The sequence below is a fragment of the Amorphotheca resinae genome (genome assembly GCF_003019875.1).
Source record: "Amorphotheca resinae ATCC 22711 unplaced genomic scaffold M430scaffold_8, whole genome shotgun sequence".
Lineage (NCBI taxonomy): Eukaryota > Fungi > Ascomycota > Leotiomycetes > Helotiales > Amorphothecaceae > Amorphotheca > Amorphotheca resinae.
Genome location: NW_020194478.1, coordinates 1,126,785 through 1,147,971, shown reverse-complemented (window position 1 = coordinate 1,147,971; position 21,187 = coordinate 1,126,785). Strand labels below are relative to the sequence as shown.

Sequence of the window (21,187 nt, the reverse complement as noted above, 5' to 3'; positions counted from 1 at the left end):
AATCCCTAGATTTTTCATCTCTTGTTCATCATTCTTCTATGCGTCTCTTAATTTAAAGTCATGAATATAAATTTGTTGATTGATTGAATTAATTCATTCAGCTGATATAAATTTAGCTCTGCAGTGGCTGACCCATGCCACCATACGTGATCATCTTGATGACCTGGTACTCCGAGATACCGTACTTGCTGCCTTCGCGACCGAAGCCCGACTCCTTGACGCCGCCGAAGGGCGACGCGGCATCGCTGATCAGCCCCGTGTTCACGCCAACCATGCCGACTTCCAGCGCTTCCGCCACGCGGTACACGCGCTGGAGATCGCGGGAGAAGAAGTAGCCGGCCAGACCGACGTCGGCCGAGTTGGCGATCTTCACGACTTCCTCCTCGGTGTCGAATTTGAAGAGGCCGGCGACGGGTCCGAAGGTCTCTTCGTTGGCGAGTTGCATGTCGGTGGTCATGCCGGTGATGACGGTGGGCTGGAAGAAGTTGGCTCCGAGCTCGGGCAACCTCTGACCGCCTTGGATGACCTTTCCACCCTTCTTCTCCGCATCCCGGACGTGCGCCTCGACCTTGGAAACGGCACGATCGTGGATGAGGGGTCCGTGGGTGACGCCGGCCGTGTAGCCGCCGCCAACCTTGAAGTCCTTGACCTTTGCAGCGAACTTCTGGGCAAACTCGTCGTAGATGCCGGATTGCACGAAGATTCTGTTGGCACAAACGCAAGTCTGGCCAGAGGAGCGGAACTTGCAAGCAATAGCACCGTTTACTGCGACGTCGAGATCCGCATCATCGAAAACGATGAAGGGAGCATTACCTCCGAGCTCGAAAGAGAGCTTCTTGAGGGAGGATGAGGCTTGCTTCATGAGGAGTTTTCCAACCCCGGTAGAACCTGTGAAGGAAACCTTCTTGATAGTAGGGGATGTCGTGAGGATTTCTCCTACTTCGACAGTATTATCCAGGGCAGTGACGATGTTAATAACCCCCTTGGGGATTCCTGCTCTGTGTCCAAGTTCGGCGATAGCCAGAGATGTGAATGGCGTCTCACCAGGAGCTTTTGCCACCACCGTGCAGCCGGCTGCAAGGGCGGGACCGATCTTCCGGGTAATCATTGCTGCGGGGAAGTTCCATCTGGAGTATATTTAATTAGCATTTGCCGCTAGCGATAAACCATGGAGACTTACGGTGTGATAAGCCCGCAAACTCCCACCGGTTCCTTGACGGTGATAACTCTGTTTCCCGGAACTGACGCCGGGATGGTATCACCATAGACTCGTGGTGCCTCCTCGCTGAACCACTCGAAGAAACCAGCCGCATATGCAACCTCTCCCTTTGCATCCGCCAAGGGCTTGCCGTTCTCCCAAGTGATGAGTGTAGCAAGATCCTCACTGTTTTCGATCTGCCAATTATCAACATCTGAAAGTTGTCTCTGCCTCCACACGTAGCGTGCAACATACCATCAGGTCGTACCATTTTCTCAAGAGCTTGGAACGTTCTCGGCCGGTCTTGGTCTTGAAGGAGGGGAAGGCAGCAGCAGCGGCGTCAATTGCACGCTGCGTGTCTGCAGCATTGAAGTCGGGGGCGGTCCCAATGAGCTTGCCAGATGAGGGGTCTATGAGGCCACGCCGGTTAGTACGGATTTCTAAGCAGGAGGGAGGAGAGTGGATTTGGCAAATCGACTCCGGAAAAGGCCATACCAGTCACCTCGAAGGTCTTCCCCGACTGTGCCTTCACCCATTCGCCATTGACGTATGCGACATTGGTCTTGAGCAGCGAGGGGTCGTTGAGCTTTGGCACGATATGAGACATGTTGGAAGCTTGACGACGCAGGTATAAGTGGGGGAGGTTGAAGGGTTGGAAGCGTGAGCGTGCGGGTGAGCGTGAGAAGGATCGGGCGGTGGAAGCTGTTGATCTGAAGAGGTTGTTCATGCTGAAGAGGAGGGCGAGAGATAATCCTCCTCTCGATCTTTATAGCGTGACGGATGTAAGGGCATCGAGGGGTGGTGGTTCAGTAATTGGCCCGGGAATAAGGGAAGAGGGCCTTGGAGGGGTGGAGCTGTGGGCGAGATCGGGGTTGGGGAGAGCTCGGACGTCATTATTGCCGGGGGGACGGGTGAAGTTGTTATATAATCAACGATAGATGAGGGTTGGTTGCCCTGGTTCCTCAGGCAGATATTACTGTATATATTCCTCAGGCATTTACAGTCTATATATCAGGCAGTAATCAGGCATACTTAGATATCTAAGGCATCAACAACTCTTCCTTCCCCTAGGCCAGATGTAGCATAGTCACATCTCCCGCTTAAAAAGGAGGGGCACGATTGCCCTGCTCTCCCCTCTCACCTTACATCTCCATCCATCCATTCATCTGTCTACCTACCTATCAAATTGTCTCCGGAGCAAGCGCTTCATTGACAGGACAGAGCCGCATAGGATCTTGTCTGGCCTACCACATGCCTCGCTTCAAAAGACCCGAACCTCGGAGCCTCGAGCCTTAAGTGAGGTCTGCAGATCCACGCACAGACTGTTCTTCAGCCTTCCTGATCGTCTGCTGTCTTACCCGACTCATGTCCTCGGGAAGAAGAGCCCACATATTATTGTTTCCGACAAGCCGTTTAAGGCATTATTATTCTCTGGACGGTCTGTTGAACAGTCTAAGTGTTCTCTTTGAAACTATTTCTAGCATTTTCAAACAGACTGCAGCAACCATGCTCATTCCCGTTTCCCGTCAAACCCCGCTGGCGGGTCGAAACCTGGTCACGTACCCCGCCATGCGGGGGAGAGGGGACCAGATGTTCGGTGAAATATTTCTACGAGTGCTAATTTCAATTTATCCGACACGCAATCAGCGTGCGTGTCGGCCTTATTATTGACTGTGTGGTTTGCAAAGGCCCGAATCTAACTGCTCTATAAGATCGAGGGAATCTGTTGCCATGTGCTCCCTCTCTCTTCTCCACTCGGGACGGCTTGCTCAGTCCAAGATCTCGAGAACATACGATCATTTTCCAGCATGGCGAAGTCATTGTCCGTTCTAGCGCTTGCCTGCTCTTCGCTGTTCTCGGGCTTGGCCCAGGCCCAGATCTCTCCTGTTGTCGTAAACAGTACGCCGGTAAACGCAAGTGCGCCTATTCCAGAAGCATTCGTTAGCTTCTCAATTGAGTTTGCCTTCTTTCCAGACTATGCTGGTACGTTATCCAATCCAGCAGCAGTTACACCACCTCACAGTCACTAGGGAACCTTTCACACCCGAACCGCTTCTCGGACAACCTGCTCCAGAACATCGGAAGCTTGATGGGAACCAAGCCCCATATTCGAGTTGGAGGCAACACTCAAGACTACGCACTATACAATGCCAGCCTTAAAGAAGCCATCAATGGAACTTACAATCTCGCGAGATCTGCAGATTATCCCACCACAATCTACATCGGACCCTCATTCTTCGAATCCTATCGGACCTGGCCCAATACCAAATTCTCTCATGGTTTCAATCTAGGGCTTGGAGCTAACAATACTGCTGGATGGGAGACACTACTAGAAACTGTACCATTGGCATGTAAAGCTCTCAGCGGTGGAAAGCTTCTCGTGTGGGAGTATGGAAATGAACCGGATCTCTTCTCCACTTCCTCTCAAGGACCTGTTCGACCACCTTCTTGGAATGAGCAAACATATGTCTCCCAATGGCTCAACGGAACCCGCGCAATCAAGAGTCAACTGGCTAAAGCTTGCCCTGAGATGACGTCGAACGCGACCTATGGATACATGAGTCCATCATTCGCGGGAACTAACAATCACCTGAAAGCGGCTACAGCCTTTGCGGACAACCTCGATGCAGATGAAGACATCAAGCTTATCTCCATTCACAAGTATGATTCCCTTCAGTCTCTAGATAGCGGTAACTAACGAATAAAAGCTACATCGGCGGCGCCACCCAACCCGGCGTAACGCTCCAAGGAACCCTCATGAACCACAGCTCCACCGTGCACTCCATTTCCGCACATCTAGCCCTGCGCAACAGCCTCGGCTACACCGGCATCCCCTACATCCTTGGAGAGACCAACTCCCTGTACAACGAAGGGGCTCCCGGCCTCTCGAACGCCTTTGGTGCTGCTCTCTGGGGCGTAGACTTCAACCTCTGGTGTGCGTCGCAGGGCATCAAGCGCACACACATGCACCAAGGCACCGACTACCGCTACGCCGCTTGGCAACCCGTCGCGACCAACAAGACGACCATCGGCACCAAGCCGCCGTACTACGGCAATATCGCCGTCGCCGCCATGCTGGGCAACCTCGCGCAGCACTCGGTGCAGATCTCCAACCTGCCGCTGCCTTCTGAGTTCGAGAGCGCCTACGCTGCCTACGAAAACGGGCGCCTGGAACGCATCGCCGTGCTGAACATGCGCGAATACAACTACACCGTCAATGGGACCTCGAGCATCCCCAATCCCGTGCCGCGCCCGAGCCAGACCTATACCTTCCAGCTTCCCCACGAGTGCGTCGGGGTCGCCATCAAGAGACTGTACGCGAACGGCAGCGATGCCGTCTCGGGCATCACGTGGGATGGCTGGAGTTACAACTATGAATTGGAGCAGGGCAAGGCGGTGCGCTTGCAGAACGTCACTACGGGCGAAACGGCGTCGGTAAAGCGCGGCTCTGTGAGCGTGAGCGTTGAGGACTCAAGCGCCGTTATCCTGGAATTGCAGCGATCTCGATGATCGCTGCATGTCATGTCCCGGGGATATCCACACATGAAGTAACCACCCTATCTACTCCGTAAAACAATTATTAATCAATTAATTGAATAATTATCCCCGATGCCTGCCCCTTCCCCGGGAATAAACCTCTCCTTTCCCCCTCCCCGCCGCTCCCCGCCCGCTTCTTATCCCCAGAATAATTGTTACCTTACTCACTCTATAGTATCTGTTACAAGAAACCACTGGCCTTATCACGTGGGGTTAGCAGTCACGGGACTAGGATGCTCCGGAGGCCCTAGTCTAACCTAATCAGGGTTAGTAACCCGCCAAAAGTTAGTTGTTTACTATTACTATACAGGCACTCTATATGATTACTTTACTTAGTTAATTTAATTTAATAGTTCCTATAATAGATCGATTATCCTGTACAATATAGTAGTAATACTATTTGATCTCCTCTACTAAACTTAAATCAATCTATCGTAAGATTTGTCGCGGTAAAGCCTGTTTTTAATTATAGTACATCTGTTAATCGAATAGAGCTCTAGACAAGATTATAAAGCCTAGAGAATAACAACTATATTATAGAACCCTAGACTAATCTATAATGTCTAACTTAACTACGCTCGTAAGTAGTAAGAGGCTATAAGGCAAGAGTAACTTCTGTACTTAGAAGACAGATATATACGACATACTTAAAGCTAATAGGCTTAACAGGTTTATATCTAAGAAGTATCTTATTCTTAAGTCTTATAAGTATAGTAATACTACTATAACAAAAGAAGAGCTAGATTAGTATAACAAATAAAGAGCTAGTAACACTATAACGCGTTAGGTTATTAAAGAGAACATATCGTTAGTTCTAGTACTTAATCTTATAGCTAAAGTAGACTTAGTAGAGGCTATATAGACTAAGCTAGCTAATTACTATAAGGGCAAAGGGTTTACTTAGTAGTATTAAGCGGCAGATAAGTTCTAGCTACTTAGATATAAGGACTATAATAATATAAAGAAGTTTATTAACGCCTTTATAACTCGACTTAAACAAGCTACATAACTAGATATAGTGCCTAAAAGCAACTACCTATATACTATTATCTTTATTAATTAACTTATAAAAGCCTTTCCTTAATAGGCTAAAAGACACTAATCCCTTTAAAACCTATAGAAGAGTAGTAAGAAAAGTACCTTATTACTTAATACATTAGTTATAAAGATTAGGGATAAAGCCTAGGTAAAGGACAGTAGATTAGTACCTTTATTAGTATTACTATATAGTAGTAAGCTAGATAATAAGGATAAGGAGAAGGGTAAGGGTAAGGATAAAGATAAGAAGAAGCTTAAGAGAAAGTAGTACTACTACTATAGTAAGCTCTACGTTATAAAGGATAAAGACAATTACTAGACTACGTTCCTAGAAAAGCGTCTAAAGAAAGATTAAAAAGAGTCTTTAAAGAGCGCTATATTACTTTATATAGTAAGTAATTAGTAGCCTTAGATTAATAGTGCGCTAGGCCTTAAGGCTTTAAAGGTAGCGCTTAGATTAGCTACTTAAAAAGAGTTCTAAAAGGGGAACTAGTACCTAGATATAAGGGTAACTTACTATATATATAACGATAAGTTAATCTTTTATAGCTTTAAGGTAACTAAGTAGTTATAACTTATTCTAATAGGCACTAGATTAATCTAACTAGAGGGTTATAGTAATATTATCCTAAAGGCTAAGGTAAAGAGCGATTAGTATTACAAACTATAGCTAGAGAGAGTTCTGTTTATTCTAACCTTTCTTATTAATCTCTTATTAGGTATTAAGCTACTATACTATAGTAGATCTATTATAAAGAAAGCCCTTCTAGACAAAGAAAAAGAGACGCTTATACTTTATAAGGTTAATAATATAAGGGTATATCTATAGTTAGACTCGCCTAGCTACTATATTATAGCACTACTAGCTACTCTTTAATAAGGTAAACCAGGAATTAAACTATAGTATAAGAGATTAGGGCACTTAAGCTTTAATAACGTCTAAAAGACTATAGAAATTACTACTAGTATATAGATTATAGACAAGCCTATAGATACAGATCTTAGCGTTATAGTTCTCTATAAGCCTTACAAGCTATTAAAGCTACTACGCTTAGTTAGACGCTCTATTAAACACTAGCCTACTATTATACTCTAAGAGGTAAGTATAGACATAGTAGAGGTTACCTTAATTAGATTCTATAGTAAGTACTACGCTACTATTATAATAGATATAGTAACTCGTACTAGATAAGGCTACCCTTATAAGAAGAAAGAAAAGGCTTATAATAAGATCCTTAGCTTTATTAATATAATAAAGCGTTAGTTTGCCCTCTTTAAGATCCTTATATTAATAGTTAATAGTAGTAACAAATATAGTAGTATTACGTTAACTAGCGTCTATAAAGTAAAGGGGATTTAAGTTAAAGAGACTATACTATATACCCTTAAGTAACTAGGCGTGTCTAAGATTATAAACAAGATTATAGCTAGACAGCTACGATCTACTATAATTAACTAGAACGTCTTTAAAGAGCTATAGCTAGAGTTACTAGAAGGGACAATTTATGTTGTTAATAGAATAGCTACGTTAGCTATTAAGGGCAAAACCTTATATTAAGCCTTTATAGATTAGCTATACTTAAATTAAGACAATAAGCTATCTATAGCCTACTTATAGGTACTTAGCTATAAGGTATATATTTATATCCTAGATTAGAGACAGGTTAAGTTAAGGAAGTTTAATAAGTACGCTAAAAAGGGGATCCTTCTTAGTTTTAAAGGCTACTAAATATACTACTATTACGTGCCTTTAAGAGCTTATAAGATCGTTAGATTATTAAACGTAAGATTTAATAAAGAAGGTTTTGTATTAAAAGTATTAGATAATAAGATATAGTTACTACTAACTAAACCGCGCCTACTAACTAATCTACTTATAGATTTAACAAACACTAAAGGTAAAGATAAAGCTAAAGATTAAGAGCTAGCTAAAGATTAAGATCTAGCTAAAGTAGCTAAAATAGCTAAGAAACCGCCCTTTACTACTACTAATATTAATCTACTAGCTAATACTAACTCTACTATAAAACAGATCTAAGATTAGTCGACTACTGCCTTACCTAATTTAGTAGCTATTAAGTACGGCTAGGGGCGCCTAAAAGGTTTAAAGAACAAGCTAAAGGTAACTCTAGCTCTAGCTTAAGCTCTAGCTTAAGCTTAAGACTCTATACGTTCTATTAACCTTAAAACTACCTAAATAACTTAATCCTAATTACGTTACATAACTAAAGAGGATATAAGGGATAATACTAAATAAGGGGTATAGTAATTAGCTTATTCTACTATAGCTATAGCGTTCTACACTACTTACTAGACTATAGTTAAAGACGATCTAGAAAACGTCCTAATTATATATAAGAAGGTAGTTAGTAGCGTTAAGTCTAAGTAGTAGAAGAAGGCTATATAAAACAAACTCGACTTACTTATAAAGAACGATACATAAAGTCTAGTTAAGAGATTAAGCCTTTAAAAGGGCACTAAGGTTCTAGGTAGTAAGTAGGTGTTTAAGAAGAAAACTAGCGTTAATAGTTTAGTAGTACACTATAAGGCCTACTAGGTAGTTAAAGGATATAAGTAACGCTATAAGCGTAATTACGATTAGACTTACGCTAATATAACTAAAAGTATAACTTAGAAGGTAATCCTAGCCTTAGTAGCTAAGAAAGACTAAGAGACAGAATAAATAGACTACGTTATAGCCTTTCTAAATAGAGAAGCTAATAAGGATATATACGTAAAACTTTTAACTAGCTCTAGTAAAGATAACACTTATGTCTATAAGCTTAACAAGGCTTTATATAGTTTAAAGTAGGCTCTATAGTTATAATAGCTAAAGCTACGCTAAGTACTTATTAAGCTAGGCTTTAAGCTCTTAATAGCTAATAATTACATATATTAATACCCTAAGAGTAGATTAATCGTTATAACCTATATAAACGACTTCTTATTAGTCGGCCTAAAAGAGAAAGAGCTAGCTAATCTAAAAGAAGCCTTATAGAACACGTTTAAGATAAAGGATCTAGGTCTCTACTACTACTTTATAAGCGTTAAGATTATTAAGAACAAAAGTAACAAGACTATATCCTTTATATAAGACGCTTACGTTAAGAAGGTACTTAAACACTTTAAGATAAGTAACTACAAAGCCTTTAAAACACTATTAGACCTAGCTTATATAAAGCTTATAGTTTTAAACCTAGATTACGCTATAGTAGATTAAATTAAACTATATTAGTAAATCGTTAGTTTACTTATATACTTATTAACTTAAATACGCCTAGATCTATACTATTTAATGTCTATATTATTACGCTATCTTACAAACCTTTTTACTAACTATATAAGCGTTATAAAACACGTGTTATAATACCTATAAGGTACGCCTAACTTAGGAATTATATATAAGGCTAGTAAAGGAGCGTTAAAGGGATTATATAGATATAGCGATTTAGACTACACTAGTTATATAAAAACACAAAGATTAACTATTAGATATCTATTTAACTACTATAGTAGCGTGATATCCTTTAGATCAAAGTGCCTATAAGTAGTAGTACTCTTCTTTATAGAAATAAAGTACTATAGGCTCTCTAACGCTATAAGAGAAGCCGCCTAGCTAAGATAGCTATTCTATAAGTTAGGTATTAACTTAGAAGACACTAAAACAATCTAAATATATAGTAATAACTAAGGATCTTTAGTACTAATAGATAACCTAGTTATCTACTAGAGAACTAAGTATATTAACGTATAGTACTACTATATTTAAGAGTAAGTCGCGCTAGGCAAAATAAAGGTCTAGTTTAAGCGTATAGAGGATATAGTAGTAGATAGGCTTACTAAAGCTCTAAAAAGACCTAAACATACTAAGTTCTTAAAGCTATTAAATCTATATACTATAGCTATCCTAATTACCTAATTAAGACGATTCCTTATTTCTATTTCCTTTTTTAGTATTAAAAGTAGTAGAATCTTACTAGTTTACTATTTCTATTTCCCTTTATAGCGATAAGACAGTAAAAAACTTACTAGTTTACTATTTTTATTTCTTTTTTTAGTAAAAGTAGCGGTAGAATCTTACTAGTCTACTATTTCTATTTCCTCTTTTAGCATCTTACTTAGTAGAACGACAGGCGGTATAGAATTTAGGTTAGATTTAGGTAGATAAGACGTTATAGGCGTAGATTTAGGGGTGTGTTACAAGAAACCACTAGCCTTATTACGTAGGGTTAGTAGTCACGGGACTAGGATGCTCCGGAGGCCCTAGTCTAACCTAATCAGGGTTAGTAACCCGCTAAAAGTTAGTTGTTTACTATTACTATACAGGCACTCTGTATGATTACTTTACTCAGTCAATTCAATTCAATGGTTCCCGCGATAGATCGATTATCCCGTGCAACAGTATCTATCTATCTATACACAAGTCACCCATCCCCAATCTCCGAGTTCCGGATCATCGCATCTGCAGTGTTTCAAATTCCTGTCCTCGTACCGTATATGCACGTAACCCTGGCTCATGAGGTCTGTACTTAGGTACTGATACGACATGTCGTACGGTTAGTTACCTACAGAGTACTTATTATTATTGGGTAATTCTATGCGACGGGGGTTGATGGGATATGTTTGCTGTGATATTTTGGGGGGAGGGTAGAGAGGGATGGGATGGGATTAATCGTGAGACGAGCGATTTGCACAATACGAAAGAAATGAGAGCTATATGTATGAACAAAATCCAGGTTGGTTCTATGACATGATATGTATGTGAGAATATTTATATAACAATCGAAGAAGTAAGCAAGTAAGTAAGTAAGCAATGCGAGATGATCTAGTTCACAAAAAAACAGCTATTTGTTAACAAGTTTGCTGCGCGCCCCTCTACTCTAATGTACCTATAGGTAAGGTAAGGTAAGATACTGCTCGGTCACTTCTCGCCCATTATCAGCGCCTCCAACTTTTCCTTCTCCCCGCTCTCGCTCACCATGCCTCTAAAGATGCCACCGTCACCACGCGCCATCAGCTCTTTCGGCGTGCCGAACTCGGCCACCTTGCCGTCGTCCAAGACTAGGATCTTGTCGAAATCCGCGATCGTGCTGAGCCGGTGCGCGATCACGACTAGCGTGCTGTCGCTGAACTCTTCGCGGATCGAGCGCTGGATCAGCGTGTCGGTGGCCATGTCGACGGCCGACGTGGCTTCGTCCAGAACCATGATCTTGGGCCGCGACACGATGGCGCGCGCCAGGCAGAGGAGTTGACGCTGGCCTTGCGAGAGGTTAAGGCCGCCTTCGGTGATGGGCGAGCTGAGGGATGTGAAGGGGTTTATGTTTTGGTTGCCGTTGCTGGTTGTGGAGGCAGGGGTGGAGTTATCGGCTGGTTCACCGGGCGTGGCGAGCGCAGAGGGGGTAACGAGATGGACACGCTCGAGCGCATCACGTAATTCGCTATCGGTGTGTTCATCAAACGCATCGAGGTTACTCCTCACAGTTCCTGAGAACAGTACTGGATCTTGAGGAATGATTGCGAGGCGACTACGAAGCGCCTGTAGTTTGATCTTCGAGATATCAAGTCCGTCAATGTGAATACTTCCTTCTCGCGCTTCGAGGAAACGGAAGAGCGCCAGTGTTAAACTGGATTTGCCGGCCCCGGTTCGTCCGACGACGCCAACCCGCTCCTTGGACTCAATTTTAAAGGTTAGACCTTTTAGGATAGCTGGGAGGTCGTCTGCGTAACCGACGACAAGATCGTGGATCTCAAGACTGCCTTTGCTAGGCCAGTGGGCAGGTGGATCTGCGCCTTCGAGGGACTCCGTAGGCAGGTTGGAGTATTCTATGATTCGCTCTGCGGCGTTCATATCCAATTCCAAATTCGTATAATGTCTGATGGTCCAGATGACGGTCTGGCCATACTCGAGAGCAAAGCTGAGGGCAAAGCCCGCTAATGCGGCATCAATACCAGGCAATAGGATGATCATAACAGCTACGACAGTAGCAAAGAAGCTTCCGACAAGACTCATACGCCACCCCATCCAGCGATTGCAGAGCCAGAGATGCCAAAATGTGGTGCTGTGGTCGTCAATCTTGCTGAACATGCGTGAAATATATGTGTCAGTCTTGGAGAAAGCGCGGATGGTGCCTACACCTGTTAAAGCCGATCCAAACTGTTCGAAAACGGGTGATTTAGCGGTTGACTCCAAGCGTTTCACCTCTCGTGCACCTTGGAGATAGAGTCTAGCTATATAAATACACATGGTGAAGAGGGCGACGGAGAGGAGGATTACGAGAGGTGATACGAAGATACTGCAATTTATCAGCGACTGAAGCAAGAGGATTAAAATGAAGGCTCTTACCCCGCAACTACTACCCCCATGAGGCGAAATAGGTTGTTAGCTCCCATGCCGACATCAGAAGACAGCCTCGTGTCAACGACATTAAAATCCGCCGTGAATCGATTGAGGATTCTGCCTAACGGGACGGCATCTAACCATCTTGTAGGAGTTCGCAATATGGTAAAGCTGAGCCTGTCGAACATCCTCCTGGAAGCTCGAATGGCGCCAGTGAAGATGTAATAGTAGCGGAAGGTGCCGAGGAGTGCGCAGATGATAGAGAAAGCCACATATATGCCCAGATAGTATTGGAGACTGTGCACATCAGATGCAGGAGGCGTACTGATCGTATTCGCAGACGTGGAAAATGACCCCAGGTTATGGACTTGGAAGGAATAACCAAAGGTATGTGATATGGCATCAACAGAAACCTTGCTGTTGGCAGTCCAAAGCTTCAGCCACCATGCTCGTCCTGGGAAGAGTATGTTAGTGATTTCTGTACCATCCCAAGAGACAGGCAGCGAATGACAAGGTAGTCAAAGCTTGAAACAGGTAACTAAACTTACCAGTAATAAAGGCCTGCAGCACTGCAAAGGCAATCAAAGCAATCAGCCAGAATGGCCAACCACCACTTGCTTTCATATACTCAAAATAGATATGGCTCTTCACCCGGCCTTGTTCTCTTGTCTCATCCTCCACAAATTTCCTCGCAGCTTTCTTAGAATCCACTTTCTTCAACACCTCTCCGATCTCACCATCCGTAGAATCATCAGAGTTCACCGCGGTAGGAGCTTCATCTTCCTGAATTTCAGACTCTGATTCCTGGTGATCCAGGATCTTCTGCATTGTGCCAGTCTCTTCTAGGACATCCACCAAGCCGGCGTTCTCGACAGTGCCATCTCCCAGTTCAACGAAATATTTCGTCTTTGGCCTGCAGAGCGCGACGTGATGTGTTACAAGGATTCTCGTTCGACCAACGCCCAACTCGCCTGTAAGACCCTTTTCGAAGATAAATCGTCCGACGTGCGCGTCAACTGCACTGAAAATATCATCTAAAATCAATATACCCGCGCGCGAATACAGTGCGCGGGCAAATGTAACTCGCCATTTCTGCCCACCACTCAGGTTGATGCCATTAGCACCTATCTCAGTACTCTCGCCATCCGTGAGCATCTCCAAGTCTTTTTTCAAGGCACATACTTCAATGACTTTGTTGTATCGCTCCTCGTCAAATGGAAGGCCGAAAAGGATATTGTCCCTGATACTTGCATTTTCAATCCAAGGAATTTGGGCAACGAAGGCGATTGAGGAGGGAATGATCCAGTTATCTCTTGTGGCCAAGTGATCGTAACGATCCCGTGTAAGAGGCGGCCGAGGAACGTTAATCTTCCCGGATAGGACATCCACTTCTCCAAGAATTGCTGCTAATAACAAACTTTTACCCGTGCCAGTCTTTCCGCTGACGACACTGAGTTCCCCTTCTGGGAAAGATATATCAAGGTTTCGAAGAACATATCGCTCATCGCCGTCTTCCTTTTCCTCATTCGATGGCCACGCAATCGAAGCCTTCTCGAATGATACGTTGGGGGCGTCATTTGTATTTGCTGATATCTCAGGTGCGCCTAGATACTTCTCAATTCTCTCGATGGAGACTTTGGCATCAATGAGATCTGTCGTAAGCTCAGGAATGACGCCGAGGGTGACCTCTAGATTGCTGAAGACTCCGATTGCAGTAAAGGCGACGGCTGGGGTTAGTTCACCATATTCATAGGCATAAAATGCCAGAGCAGTTGCAGAGAGCAAAATTGGACTCGCGATCCAGCAGCTACAGAATGATTAGATAATATCAATGATAGAGCGCATGGAACCCACAATATCAGCATTGTATCAAAACTAGCACAAGTTAGCCAATATTTAGAGATGATAGAACGGCAATCAGTACTGACATATAAACATTCCACTGTTCGTTCAACTCCTTAGCTCGTACTTTGCCAATTTTCTCCTGCCAGTTCGATTCCAGGGCAGAAAATTTGATTTGACGGATACCTGAGCATCGGTTAGCTAACTTGAACATTGCCTTTGAAGGCTGCCGGACGTGCCTTGCAATGCCTCGCTGACAACAGCCATTTTGTTATCTCTGACTTTCATGAGTCTGTCTTGCGCAGCTGAATAGCGTTTGCTGCAGAAGATGTTGAGCGGTATTGTAAGAGAGAACGCCAAGAATCCTGCTAACAGTGCCTTCCAACCGATAATGCTCAGCAGAAAAGCAAAAGACACCACTAGCTTGAAGAGACTGCCAGGAAAGTAATTGTTGAAGGAGCAGAAGTCAGAAACTCGCTTCGTATCAACCCCTATGAGATTCACAGTTGACTGTTTGCCGTTCGGATCACCTTCTTCTTCATCATCCTTCTCCGTGGGGTCTTCTGTGGGCTTTTGGGCCTCATCTGGACCACCATCTCCCTCCTTGGTTTTCGACTTTGAAGCACCCTTGACATCCTTCCGTCGCATGGCTTTCTGAAAGATGAGAGCCGACAATTGAGCTCGTACAGGAATCGCGATTTCGGACCACGAGATCCAGAATAGCCATGATTCAATCCCCGCGGCTCCGATCGTAGTAAGCATAAGGACCACAACCCAAATCCATGCCTCTGAGCTTACTGGCTGTCCAGAAACCCTATCCTCAAGAATTCTGAGAAGATGAAATGTGACGAACTGCGGAGCAAAATTCCCGAACGCTTGTATTAGCGTCAAAAGCCACTGGACGATAAAAGGCCATTTGTGAGCAAGAAAGACCTCAATCCAGAGCTTTCTTGGATGCTCCTTTTCTGCCCAAGCTTCGCTGAGATCTCGAGATCGTGTGTAGTGGTCCATCTTCGTCAAATCCTCTAACTCTAGTCGCTTTTTCTCCCTCGCAAGAGCAAGGATATTGGCGACCCAGGTAAAGCTGTATCTGCCAATAGCAGATACAGTGTACATGCCGTCAACAAGAACACCATCCTTGAAGACATCAGGTCGTCGTGGAATGGAGACACCGGCGAATCCTGCAAATACAGCAAGCGCCAATTGCGAGAGGCGAAAGGCTGCCATTTCTGGCGGCCCAATATTACCAAACGAAGGGTCTTGTAGAAGTAATCCATCCTGGAAAAGAAGGAGTGCGAACAACAATGTGCACGAAACTGTGGCATAGACGCCAAGAGTATAACTTCTGGTTGTCTTTCGTACGAGCACTACGCCAAGGGTCTGAATGAGGACGAGAGACTTCATAACGTTAGTTTGATCGTTACCCAGTCCACGCTGTACATACCCATTGAGCTACATTCAGCCAGTTCTCGAGGAACATAGGATCGAGGTCTCGATTTAAAGTAGTGAGAACAGCAAAGGCAATTGCGGTCGCAAGACCAAGGATTGTGAAAATTGACAATAGAATCTTGGGGACCTTGGCACTGTATTTCGCCATGGACGCCTCCGAAGCAACCCCATCTTTATCCTCGTAAAGCGTCGACTTTGCCTTCGGCTCACGAAAACGAGATACAATGCTGAAAATTGATGGGAAGGTAAGCAGCGCGACCAAAATGAGCGAGGCCGCCGCTGAAGCAAGTGATCTCGAACCGTATCCGAGCATCTTGATTGACCTGTTACTGTCGGGGAGAAACGCGAGAACAGACGGTCATTCTAAGCTTAAGTGATCGATTGACCTGTACAGGGAGAGCTTGGTGGATAAGAGAAGGAAAAAATTCTCTCCAAGGAGCAATTCAATCCCTAGTCACCAGTTGACTCAGCATAAGCAGCCACGGCACATCACACACTCCTGTGAGTACAGTACAAGCGCAACGGTGAATCTTGCGGAGGAGTATTGGATTGAGTCACTCGGCCTGGAATGTTATTATACGGTATCAAGGCCAGGCTCAACGGGCTTCGGGTTGCACCATGCCCATCGCACATTGGCACATCAATATCGCTTTGATGGTGGGGCACAGTGGACTTGCTTGTTAATGGCGGAAAGGCCGGCTAAGCGATATCAGGAAGGCGATCGATGGCCTTGTCGTCGCCGTCCTGGCGTGCCATTCGTCGATAGCGGAGGCATATCGATTCTCTGGACTCTCTCTGCGTAGATCTGGGCGCGGTTGTGTGCAGTGCAGTGGTGCAAGTTCAACATCCCATCTCCCTTTGTAGGATCCTAGCACCGTGCATGGATTCATGGATTAATCGAGGTAGTCGAGACATCCTGTGCTTTTGCCTCGAGATGGAGATCTCAGACCGTACTTCCGTCCTTTGTTCGTATCAGTACAGTACCAGGTACATGTATCCAGCAGGCTGACCGCCAATCAACAGGCCCGTCTGGAGCGGTACTGGTATCTGCGGTCCACACCATCCATATATCATGCGGTCTGGGATCTGGGGAGAGTTCGAACTTCAAAGCAACTTAGCGGTGAAGGAAACCAGGGCAGTGCATCTCCCCAGCTGGGGTGAGGCTATGGAGTCGCCGGGGAAGACCTATTATTAACGAACCAGCCAACCAAGCTTCTCCTTGGCCGTTCCCTTTTCATCGTAAACATCTGGAGGAACGAGGAAGGCCAACGCCATGAGATGCACGCGAGGAAGGACATTGTGCCGTGCGTACATTGCATCAGTCACCCAAGCGTTGAGCTTGCGATAGGTATAACATGGTAAGCATCAGCCATCTTGCGAATAGCATGACCAGCGATATGTATATCCGAGGACGATGCTATGTGTGGTATTGCCCTTGGAAACCATGATGATCACGTTGTTGACCTTGCTTGTCTGAAGAGCACTGTATAATGCCCCTCGAATCGCAACGTTGGCGGTTTGAACCAGGTCAATGATGCAGAACAATGATATACAACAATGGTAGACATACAAAACAGCAGCACGTCTTGGAGAAATCGGTCCCAAGGGAAACAAAATCAGCTGAACATAGCTGAACAGTCAGAGAATTGGAATTGTGTTGGTATTGGTACAGCTTATACGGTATGATGCTGTAGAACATACTCCGTAGCTCTCCTCTTATGTTTGGCGACGCGACCCCTGCGGTCATCATGATGGGGATGGGGACGCGACCACACAACTCCCTCCCATTCAATTCAGCACTACAGTCCCGCACTTCACCACCTCCTCACGACAACCTTTCTACCCCACAGCAATCTGTAGATGAAGGAGAGTTGTCCACCATTGACGTCGTTATCCAGCCTCGCCCGCCTTCAATTCGACGTCAAGCATCAAACGACTGTACGCGAATGAATCCCTGACACCACCTGCATTCCTTCAAACCCTCAGCCCTTTCGACCTCTACGGGCTTCCTTTGGACCCCTCTTCCCTACCAAGGCCGATAGAACTTGCAATTTGGCACGCCAAAGGGTCTCTCATATTGTCATTTGAGAGAATCGGCACTGCTGTCGCCGGCTCCTGCAACAGTGCTTGAACCTCAACCCCCAACTCGGCCACGATGAAAAGCACCCCGCTGATAATTAACTGGCACGAGTCGAATTTGCCCATCTATTCTGCAGATTTTCAGAAGGGGGACAAGGGAAGATTGGCCACCGGAGGGGGAGACAACAACGTCAGAGTAAGAGATCCCTTCACGAAGGAATGCTTGCGTCACAACTGATCAACATAAACAGTTATGGAGATTAGAATCTGATGGAGAAGACCGGAAAATCGACTATCTAGCTACCCTAGCAAAACATACCCAAGCTGTCAACTGTGTTCGATGGGCTCCTCGAGGTCGGCACATCCAGTCCAAAAAGCTCGTTGGGATGTGCTAATACAAAGCAGGAGACCTACTGGCCTCGGCTGGAGATGACGGAAATATTATATTGTGGGTGCTGGACGAGAACAAGACTGCTACGCCTCTGTTTGGAGGAGATGGCGTTGAGGACAAGGAGGTCTGGCGCACGAAACATATGTGTCGATCATCCGGTGCTGAAATCTATGATCTTGCATGGTCACCAGATGGCATCTACTTCATAATTGGGAGTATGGACAATGTTGCTCGGATATATAATGCTCAGACTGGTGGGTTTTGCAGATTCACATTCACAGCCAAAACTCACATGGCACAGGTCAACTTATCCGTCAGATTGCTGAACATCAGCACTATGTTCAAGGCGTGAGTTGGGACCCCCTCAACGAATACATAGCAACTCAATCCTCCGATCGATCCGTACACATATACACCCTCAGAACAAAGGACGGGCAGTTCACTCTTGACAACCGGGAAGAACCCAAAAGAGTAGGGGTAAATTTGAAAATGGATTTACCCGGACGACGGATTTCTTCGAGCAGTCCTGCACCTCCCGACCCCGGTTTCCGCCCACAACTCTCAACAGAATCATTTGGTAATGCGGTAGGCTCCCCAGCACCTTCATGTCCAGGTACGCCAACATCTGTGGCGTTACCAATGAACCCGCCGAGTACCATCAGCCATAGCAGGAGATCCTCTTTTGGTGCGGCTTCCCCTGCTAGGTCCATGCGACGATCAGCATCACCAGCGCCATCGATGCCCTTACCAGCTGTTATGCCCATGGAACCCTCCCCAAAACCTTACACCAGCCTGGGAGTGAAGAATGCAAACATTTATGCCAATGACACACTGAAGTCTTTCTTTCGTCGATTAACTTTCACACCGGACGGCAGTCTTCTCTTTACCCCTGCTGGACAGTATCAGACGCAGCATCGTGGTTCCGACGAGTCTGCTAAGAATTCTTATGAGGTCATCAATACCGTCTACATTTACACAAGAGGCGGTATCAATAAGCCTCCTATAGCTCATCTTCCGGGGCACAAGAAACCTTCAGTCGCTGTCAAATGCTCGCCGATCTATTATGTCCCAAGAAAATCACCACCTCAGACAAAACATATCACGATTGATACTTCATCATCAGAGGATTTTGCGAATGCCCTACCAGAACCTGCGGTTGCTCCCAAGTCACCATCACATTCTGTCATGGAACCACCTCCATCACCGAGATCAAAGCCCCTGGAAGAGGAGGCGAGTGCCTCGACGCCAGGCCCCACAATGGCGTTTTGCTTGCCGTATCGCATGATGTACGCGGTTGCAACAGAAGATTCAGTTCTAGTGTACGATACGCAGCAACAGACTCCCCTGTGTGTTGTGAGCAATTTGCACTGTGCGACATTCACAGACTTAACCTGGTAAGCGGAGCCCCCTGCCTTCTATGGCTACTTTCTAACACAATCCTAGGTCAAATGATGGCCTTACATTACTCATGACTTCATCCGATGGTTTCTGCTCCACATTGACCTTTGCCCCTGGCGAGCTTGGTCAGATATACACCGGCGAAGTTCCAACAGCCAAACACCCGACCCTCAGCAGCACTGCTGTCACGTCTCAAAATACACCGATGGCCACGCCTACCTCGATCATAACCCCACCATCTCCCTTTCCACCCTCCAATCACCAGCGTACCTCATCCAACCTCTCAGTCGCCCCTTCACCCCCTCCGGCGCCTGTTGGCCCAGCCGTTCAGCCTTCCTCACCCACACGCTCGAACTCAACCTCTTCGATAGCAACACAGTCCTCATACGCCAATCCTCCGGCTGGAACGATCATTAGCAATCCACCGCTCGTAGCGGGTAGTCTCCCAGGTATCGTGGCGGGGAACACAGGCCTGGGATTTATGTCCAGCATTCCGATGACGACACCACCACAGACACCGAGGAGTACAACAAGTAGCGTCGGTGGGGTCAAGAGGGATGCTTCCGAGAGTGAGAGAGAGGACGGCGGGCAAGATAAGAAGAAACGCAGGATAGCGCCTACTCTAGTGAGCAGCGACCAGAATCCGGAGTCGAGCAACGGATCCGCGACATAGAAGGAAATGCTGAATAATTTTCACCTTTGCTCTGTATTAATTCTCAATGATGGTGTTTGGGGGTGGGGTAAAATTGGCCAGATCTGGTGTCTATGCATTAGCGGGTGTTCACGGTCTGTGATCTAAAGACTGGACACCATCGCTTCAGGTTTGGATAGGGATGGATCTGTGCTGTTAGTGTAATTATCACCGCATTGTCTAGGTAGGCTGGGGGAGCTGGAATATAACAACATAACGCATTAATTTTGGCCCTTGACTATGAACATAGTTAGCTATTTCTATATGTTGCGATCAAAGCAGCTTGCATTCGACATACAGTATTTGTAGCTAAAATCCAACTCTAGACTAGGGTAGGTATATATAGCGAACTGAGGCGCATCTCATGGTGGAAAGGTCAAGTCAGAATTACAAGTATACTTTTACAATACTCGTACAATCAACAAACTGAACACGGAAGTGATTCGCAGGGGACGAAAAAAAAAAAAAAAAAAACGTACAACAGCTTTATTCAGGGGTTCCCTCTCTTTTGCGTAGGAGACTCGCGAGGCAAAAAGAGGCAAAAATTAAAAAACATACAACAGCAGGTATTCGCTGGTGGTCACCCACCCAACTACTAATTTGCCGATCTGAAGCTTGAGTATGGCAGAGCGGACGGGATGCCCTATTTTCTTCAGTCTGTGGTCGTATGTGATAGCTTTTAGGTTATTTGTATACATATACCTTGTAAGGTAGGTACCTCTTATTTCTCGAATGATGAGAGAATGAGAGAATGAGAGAATAAATACTAGAATAGATGACGAGGATTCTGAACCCTCCACGTCCTCTCTTTTCACGTCATATGTAATATCATCAGCATAAGTACAATATGGACTACTTAAGATTGCATGCATCTATCTACATTGTTTTGCGGCAGGACGAAACTGATTTCAGTCGATGGCGGGAGGGGGGGGCTCGGCTAACCCCTATTTATTTCCCTTTTCGAATTGCGAATTGTATGGGGAAAAGGGAGGCGTGTGAGATTTGCATGCATTAAGATTTTGGGTAAATAGAGCGCTTATTGTTGGAGTTATAGCGGATCTTCCTTAGTAGAAGAAAGTCAGTCGATTGAGTTGTCCTGAGATGCATTGTCGGGAGCTTAGATTGAAGAACTTGATCGCTGCTTGAAGTACCCTGGTCCTAGATGTCCTGAAAAGCCTCTTAAACCTTTGCCCTCTGTATCTCAAACACTCTCCACATCATCCGACT

The 21,187-nt window shown here is 45.4% G+C and overlaps 5 protein-coding genes across 5 annotated transcripts; 3 read left to right on the top strand and 2 right to left on the bottom strand.

The window, feature by feature from the left end:
- Positions 1-112: 112 nt before the first annotated feature.
- Positions 113-1,805, bottom strand: M430DRAFT_105061 (hypothetical protein; the record flags this gene model as incomplete). The annotated part of the gene is made up of 4 exons (XM_024860976.1): positions 113-1,127; positions 1,181-1,395; positions 1,454-1,608; positions 1,694-1,805. 4 exons carry the CDS (start codon positions 1,803-1,805, stop codon positions 113-115), a joined length of 1,497 nt encoding a protein of 498 aa, XP_024719731.1.
- Positions 1,806-2,967: 1,162 nt separating this feature from the next.
- Positions 2,968-4,708, top strand: M430DRAFT_59775 (glycoside hydrolase family 79 protein; the record flags this gene model as incomplete). The annotated part of the gene is made up of 3 exons (XM_024868821.1): positions 2,968-3,181; positions 3,229-3,859; positions 3,907-4,708. The coding sequence occupies exons 1-3, from the start codon at positions 3,007-3,009 to the stop codon at positions 4,706-4,708; spliced, it is 1,608 nt and encodes a 535-aa protein (XP_024719730.1). The 5' UTR covers positions 2,968-3,006.
- Positions 4,709-10,454: 5,746 nt separating this feature from the next.
- Positions 10,455-15,933, bottom strand: M430DRAFT_123845 (hypothetical protein). The gene is made up of 7 exons (XM_024861893.1): positions 15,397-15,933; positions 14,192-15,350; positions 14,039-14,138; positions 13,965-13,985; positions 12,659-13,917; positions 12,117-12,564; positions 10,455-12,066 (listed from the first exon to the last, which is right to left on the bottom strand). Exons 1-7 carry the CDS (start codon positions 15,712-15,714, stop codon positions 10,695-10,697), a joined length of 4,677 nt encoding a protein of 1,558 aa, XP_024719729.1. The 5' UTR covers positions 15,715-15,933; the 3' UTR covers positions 10,455-10,694.
- Positions 15,934-17,131: 1,198 nt separating this feature from the next.
- On the top strand, positions 17,132-17,458 carry M430DRAFT_257143 (hypothetical protein). The gene has a single exon (XM_024865282.1). It carries the CDS (start codon positions 17,150-17,152, stop codon positions 17,357-17,359), a length of 210 nt encoding a protein of 69 aa, XP_024719728.1. The 5' UTR covers positions 17,132-17,149; the 3' UTR covers positions 17,360-17,458.
- A 98-nt stretch (positions 17,459-17,556) lies between these two features.
- Positions 17,557-19,942, top strand: M430DRAFT_51759 (hypothetical protein; the record flags this gene model as incomplete). The annotated part of the gene is made up of 5 exons (XM_024868252.1): positions 17,557-17,676; positions 17,732-17,834; positions 17,886-18,125; positions 18,173-19,190; positions 19,315-19,942. The coding sequence occupies 5 exons, from the start codon at positions 17,557-17,559 to the stop codon at positions 19,940-19,942; spliced, it is 2,109 nt and encodes a 702-aa protein (XP_024719727.1).
- Positions 19,943-21,187: the final 1,245 nt, after the last annotated feature.